The sequence below is a fragment of the Macadamia integrifolia genome, chromosome 4 (genome assembly GCF_013358625.1).
Source record: "Macadamia integrifolia cultivar HAES 741 chromosome 4, SCU_Mint_v3, whole genome shotgun sequence".
Classification (NCBI taxonomy): Eukaryota; Viridiplantae; Streptophyta; class Magnoliopsida; order Proteales; family Proteaceae; genus Macadamia; species Macadamia integrifolia.
The window spans coordinates 8,180,242-8,187,545 of NC_056560.1; the positions used below are offsets into that span (position 1 = coordinate 8,180,242).

At 37.6% G+C, this 7,304-nt stretch overlaps 2 protein-coding genes across 2 annotated transcripts; both read right to left on the minus strand.

Moving 5' to 3' along the window:
• Positions 1–221: 221 nt before the first annotated feature.
• On the minus strand, positions 222–1,611 carry LOC122075527 (actin, clone 302-like). Its single transcript, XM_042640590.1, has one exon. It carries the CDS (start codon positions 1,517–1,519, stop codon positions 374–376), a length of 1,146 nt encoding a protein of 381 aa, XP_042496524.1. The 5' UTR covers positions 1,520–1,611; the 3' UTR covers positions 222–373.
• Positions 1,612–5,286: 3,675 nt separating this feature from the next.
• On the minus strand, positions 5,287–7,048 carry LOC122077229 (actin-7-like). Its single transcript, XM_042643100.1, has one exon. It carries the CDS (start codon positions 6,746–6,748, stop codon positions 5,609–5,611), a length of 1,140 nt encoding a protein of 379 aa, XP_042499034.1. The 5' UTR covers positions 6,749–7,048; the 3' UTR covers positions 5,287–5,608.
• Positions 7,049–7,304: the final 256 nt, after the last annotated feature.

The window sequence follows — 7,304 nt, forward strand, 5'->3', positions numbered from 1 at the left end:
ACAAAAGGCACAAAAAATTTCTGTGGGGAGGCAGTGAGTGGCAGTGAGCATCCGACTGCTGGGGTGCATGTCAGGGTCCGTTCAGCCGTTGGATCCTTATTGCCCCAGAAGATTTGAGTCCAAACAAAAAAGGCATTGATGAAGTCATGCTTTAAGGATTTGCAGCTGCAGTGCTAACTAAAGAGGCATTGAATTGAACAAGAGGTCGGCTTTTAGCCACCTACCTATCTTAGAAGATGCACACAAAAACAACAACAGAAAAAAAAATCAAGAACATCTCTCTCTCTCTGTCTCTCTCTCTCATGAAAAATGCAAGAACAAACGAGTTTGGATCAGTCCCGTGGTTCTCATACTGATCCGCTCTCGGAACAAGTCACCGAATCTGAAAGTGGATTTTGTGTAGGATGTCTGGACCAGATTCTTCATAATCTTCCTTTGATATCCAATTCTGCTGGAATGAACGCAGAGAAGCCAAGATTGATCCTCCAATCCAAACACTATATTTCCTCTCAGGTGGCGCCTCCACCTTAATCTTCTTATTACTTGGAGCAAGCACTAGTATCTCCTTGTTCAAACGTTCAGCAATTCCTGGAAACAATGTAGACCCACCACTAATCACAATATTACTATACAAATCCTTCCAGTGTTCTTCATCACATCTCAAGATAGAATTATAAATCATTTCATGAATCCCTTCACTTTCTTTCCCAATCAACAATGGTTGAAACAGCACCTCAGGCCCAAGAAATCTCTCCACAGCAACAGTAATAACTTGACCATCAGGTAACTCATAGCACCTCTCAATCAATCCCCTGTTTTGTAAAGCTTGTTTTAACTCCAATTCATAGTCATTCACTACATAACATAGCTTCTCCTTCAGATCACAAACAATTTCCCGCTCGGCGCTGTCCTTGATATCAAGAGGGATCTTAGAATCCTTCATTATAGCTTCTGTAACGTCTCGGCCGCCAAGATCTTCCCTGAGAATGGCATGTGAGAGGACTTGACCTTCAACAATTGGGACAGTGTGGGTAACTGTATCTCCACAATCTAATGCAATACCTGTTCTATGACCACTTGCATAGAGAGATAGAACTCCTGGGATTGCAACATACAGAGATGGAACATTGAATATTTCGAACATCATATGTGCTATATTGTCTCTGTTCTCAATTGGGTTGAGAGGAGGTTCAGTAAGGAGAATGGGTTGTTCTTCAGGAGCAACACAGAGTTGTTTGTAAAAGGTGTGATGCCATAGACTTTCTATGTCATCCCAGTTAGTAATAATCCCATTCTCAATTGGGTATCTTAATGTGCAAATACCTCTATTGATCTTGGCATCATCTCCTATATAGTTCTTCTTTCTCTGATCTATTTCAAACAGGGGACCATCATATTTTAGTCCACCTACAAAGGTTGGGAACACTGTTCTTGGAGCTTCTTCGCCTGCAAATCCAGCCTTTATTGTTCCACTTCCACTATCAAGGATAATAGGTGGGTTGTCCTCGTAGTTAGCCATGCTTGGTTTCTGTAATTAGGACTTCATTCTCAGGGGTGAGAAGAAGTGAAGGGCAGAGAGGAGAAAGGTGTGGTAGAGGGGACTAAGAAGAATTGATTTGGCTTTTACTAACTCAAAAGAAGAGAATAAGAGAATATAAATGAAAATGTGAAATGCTTCAAAACTAAAACTCAAACCAAATTGCCTTACTGGCCTAATTTTTATATTTATTTTATTATTATTATTATTTTTTGGTAAACCTTACTGACCTGATTAATTATACTTCAAGTCTTCAATCCAGCCTTAGCTTTAAGAGTTGAATTCTTCATGGTATTTTGGAGGGAATCTAGTGCCTAGAGGAAGAGCTCATCTGGCTGCTTAACCACAACTTTCCTTCTTTCTCTTATTGAGGTGCTTAATATTTTATAGGACATTAAATGTTAGTATACAGTATCTTGTATTTCGTTGCAGTTTAATCTAGGGAGCACTGGTGCAGGCCCCCTGATAGTCCCCACTTGAATTTTTTATTTGAGGGTAGTTTTGTACTTTTCGGTGTCAGGGTTTTTCGCTATATATTTATAGCGAGATTTACTTTTTCTATAAGCAATTCTGAGAGGTGTGAGGACGAGCGATGTAACCCTATTCTCTATTGATAATGAAGTAGAATCTCATTTCATCGAGAACGTAGGCAATCTTACTGAACCTCGTAAACTTATATACATTGTTTGTTCTTTTTTTTTCCAGTACCTTCTCCATCATTTTTAGGGTTGTGTTTCTACATTAAACACTTTGGTTAAGAAAGACTTGCCTTATGCATGTGCGGTAAATTGAACACTTTTCACTCATTGGTTGTTTGACTTACCTACTTCTGATACCTTGCATTGAACGCTCTTCAATAAATAATCCTATTCTCCCCAAAAAAAAAAAATGATAATCCAAGTGTCTACGTTGTATTAATATATTATTTGCAAACAAAGACTTGATTTGTTTACTAAAAAACAAAGACTTGATTTTTATATATGGTCATTGGGGAAAATATGATATTACAAGTTGTCACTTTATACTTATTTTATTAATAGTTTTTTATGAATAAAACAAAAGATTTGATTTATAATTGTGTATGTCGTCTTAATAGGAATATGATATAACAGATTGGCATGTTACGCTTATCACAAATGTGCAGATTCCTTTGTAAGGAGGGTTTTGTCTATTGTGGATTGAACAGTCTAATCTAATTTCGATCATTGCTTATTTGTAAATTTTGTCGCAAGTGACAGAAGTTTAGATTCCAAATTCAAGAGCATTAGCACGTGCAAAGGTAATAAATTGGTTGTTATAGTTAAACTTTTAATTTGGAATTGAGTTTCCTGTTTGACTGTATAGCATATATTAGTGATTCCTTGTGTCTATCTCTCTTCTCCCACAATAGGGGGCAAATATATCATTTCGTAGAAATGAGAAGAGAGATAGACAAAGACATGTGCTAGTGTATGCTATACAGTCTGGCAGCATTCTTTTCCTCCAATTTCTTATTAATTTTATGGGATTGCTACTTGGTTGCATGGCTCTGCACCAACATGCGGGCCAATGAGAGAGCATAAGCAGGCATCGACCACATTGAGGAGCACGACCAGGCAGCGATCTTTTTTTCTAATTTTATTATGGGAAAGTGTGGAACCCTTTTGCACACACCCTCACCTTGAATAGTGAATTGTCTTAAATAGCCCCCCATTGTAAGATTCGTTTTTGGGATCCTTCAATCTCCAGAATTAGTACCCTGGCGGTAGAGGGAACACACTCCTTTTTATTATTTACCTCTTTAGCATTGATTAGCGATTACCATGACTCATTTGAGAGATTTCAAATAGAGTGGAAATAGGGGTAGAATTGTGCCATAGCCCTTAATAGTCTCCAATTGAACTTAATTCTCTCCCATGGCATATAATTCTCTCCAAAAGAGATGGTGTGCATTCTAAGAAAGCATTTCTAGGTCAATGAGAGGACTACTCAATGCTCGATGGAGGGACACATAACAGATCAATATGAATCATTAGTTGTTCGAATGGCCTTAAAGATCAACTAGCACAAGAGGGTGGTCATAGATCAGCTGAAAGGAGGCACGCAAATGAAGAGAAGCATTACGGGCGTCACTACAAGAAGCAAAGCTTTTACTAACTTGAATGAGATTCAACAGGTTGCTTATAAAAGACAGTTTAGTAACCGGGGGGGGGGGGATTGAGGAAGCGAAGTAATGTGAACTTGAGTTGGCCGACCACTACATAAGTTGTCCTGATGCGAATGAAAATTTTGAAGTTTAAATCCATTGGAGTTATTTTTTCAAGTTAATTTTTTTCTCTCAATTATTATATGATGATTTTTTAACTTTCCGTCTGTAGAAATAAGCAAGAAACTCTTTGTGGGATAAAGGAACTACTTTTTTTTTTCCTGGAAAGAGGAACGGCTTGTTAATATTTCGGATAAAAATGCAACAATATCCATTCGTGATCACACATTTTTAATCTCAAAATATTTATTCTTCAAGTTTATGAAATGTTAAATTCAATTTATTTTTGAGCAAGAGATCGTTGCCTAGTCACGTGACCCCTACACTAGTAGAGGCCAATGAAAGCGCATGCAAGGATATCAACATGGATGACATTTTTTTATTTCACAAGGTAAAATTGTAATCTCGTGTGCTTTTGTGCTTGAACATAGGAGCCACACAATTAGGCAGCATTCTTCTTCCTTAAGATTTTTCTCTCAAGAAATACAAGTATTGCTAGACAAAAGAATAGAGTTAAAGATAATTATTTTACCAACAAAAAGAGTTAAACATAATTAAGTCATTTCATTGAAGATGACCAAATGCAATTAAAGAAAATAGGGGAGATACATAAAATTAAATAATGGGGAAGTACTTCCTGTAAGGGAGTGTGGCTCTTACACATGCGTGAGGACCGATGGGAGTGCACAAGCAAGCATTAATAGAGGCATCATTCTCCATTTCAAGGAGGCGGCTGGTCGTATCGCCCCCATGTGCACCAGTTATGCCCCTTTTTTTTTTAAATAACTTCTCGTCAACAAACTAGTGAACTAATAAGTAATAACATTTTTTTTTTTCAAATGTCTCTTTCTTTATTCTCAAAAGTTATCTAATGCAACAATAAAAAAGGATAAGGGTGTCAATTGGTCTGGTTTCGATTTGGCTTATATTTTGATAAGGTGAAATCAAAATTCCCTCAGATAAGAATCAACAAAAATCAAAATCATTTTGCATTTTGTCCAATTATACTAGTTTCTACTCGATTTTTGCTATCCAGATTATATGCAGTTTGTAGTGTTGGTTCACAATCAGTTTCACCTTGTATTCTTTAATTCTATTTATTCTACTTCATGTATTGATATTACAGGGATACATATGAGGTGATGTCACACTCCATATAAAAATCAAGGATTTTAGATAATAATTCCTATCATTGGTTATGTGATCACTTTATATAGTGTTTAACATTTTGCTTTGTAGCTGCCTTTTGTTTGTTTATAAATAGATGATGCTCTAGTGTGTTTACTATTTACATCAGGATTCTATTTTCCTTATCCTTATTATGCAGAGGAAATTATACTCTTTCATGAATATTGGGGAAGCTACAGATTAGGTATACGAAAAGGAATAGGGAAATAGAAAATAAATGCAAGAAAAGGGATTCGACAGTTTTAAATTTCATTCAATTCATATTTGGTGCAACCGATTTCTCATAAACAGTTTCACCACAAGTAAACATGATCCATCTAAAAATGATTCTGATCTCACTGGGAAGGATAACTGATAATCCATTGTAGCATAATACACAACAATATCAATAGAAGTAGTTTTTTTTTTTTTCTTTGGTAAAGAAAAAGGATACTCCATGGTAGTGATCATAGCCCCAAGGACAAGCCATTGTATGGTAAGCGATGCTTCCGTAGGACCAATGAACGATAGTGGGACATACTGAAAATCGAACCCACAACCAACCGACACAAATAGAAGTAGTTTTGATGCAAGGGGTAATGGGTTTTTCCTCACTTTGAATGTGACATTCAGATCAAAGAGAAGCTTTTTCGCCAAATCTAGAAGCAATACTTCAACTGAGCAATAGATGGCCCAGTTTCATAGTACTCTTCCTTTGATATCCACATCTTCATGAAACCACTAAATGAGCTCAACAGTGACCCTCTAATCCAATCACTGTATTTCCCCTCAGGTGGTGCCACCACCACCTTCATCTTCATCCTACTAGCGGCAAGTCCTGAGATCTCCTTTCTTAGACGATCAGTAAAGCCTGGTAACATGGTTGACCCACCAGTAACTACAATGTTACCATAAAAATATCTTCTTGTATCAATAGGACACTTCATGATTGAATTATAAATGGTTTCATGAATCCCTGCAACTCTCATCCCCATGATTGAAGAGGGTTGGAAGAGTACCTCTGTGCAACGAAACCGATCCTCCCCAATCGTAATTCCTTGACCGTCGGGTAGCTCATACCTCTTCTCAGTTGATGAACTGCTATTGCTGCTGCTCCTTGTGGATTCTAACTCAACCTCATAATCCAAAGCCACATAGGCAAGCTTCTCTTTCACATGATCAAATAGAATTTTCGAATTCAAACATGATTCTTTCTTGATCATGAATTTCATTAGAGCATCTGTAACATCAGACCCACCAAGATCAATCCTTTGAATTGAATTTGGGATTGGGTAACCTTCATAGATGGGAACAGAGTGGGTAACTCCATCACCACAATCCAGCACAATACCTGTAGTACGACCACTAGCATAGAGAGCAAGTACTGCAGGGATTTCAACAAACACATAGGGGAAATCAAAGGTCTCAAACATTATCTGGGTCATCTTCAATCTGTGACCTTTGGAGTAGAAAGGAACTCCAGTGAGGAAAACTGAATGATAATCAGGAGCAACGCGAAGTTCATTGTAACAGGTGTGATGAACTAAGGCTTCAATGTCATCCCAATCAGTAACAATCCCACGTTCAATTGGGTATTTGGATGTGAGAATACCTCTTCTGGATTCAGCTTCATCGCCCACATACGCATCTCTTATTACTGTAGAAGCTGTATGTGTTCTTGGCCTTCCCACAACACTTGAGAAGAGAGCTCTAGGAGCATCATCGCCTCCAAATCCAGCCTTAATCATTCTAGATCCAATATCCAAAACAAGAGGTTGAAAGTCATCAACTTCCTCCATGCTTTCATCTAATTTTTGGGTCTTTTTTTGGATCTGCTAAGGAGAAGGGGCAAGTTAATGGCTGCCTTTTGAGGATCAGAGAAAGGGTATAGGGGCCAAGAAGAAGAAGAATAGAGTTTGGTTTGAAAGAGTAAAGAGAAGTTCAAATCTGGAGAGGAGGAAGATTAAAAGTATGAGGTTATCTACATCAAATACATGGGATAGCATAAATTATGCAAACCTTCTGAGTCTCTATTTTTTTCATTTTTATTTTGGTGAGAAACCTTCCTAGTCTTTAGTCCCCCACCCAAAAACAAAATCCACACCTTCCTAGTCAATATTAAGTAAAGTCATTTCATTAAATTTAACAAAAAAAAAAAAAAGAACCCTTATAGCCATACTATAGTAAGGCGAATTTGTATACTCTACAGCCGGCTGTACCCTCCAACTAGGGGTGTCAATTCTTAAACCGAACCGGTAAAACCGGTCGGACCGAACCGATAACAACATGGACCAAATCGAACCGAAGCCTTATTGGGTCGGTTCGGTTTGGAGTATTGCAACCCCAAAATCAAAC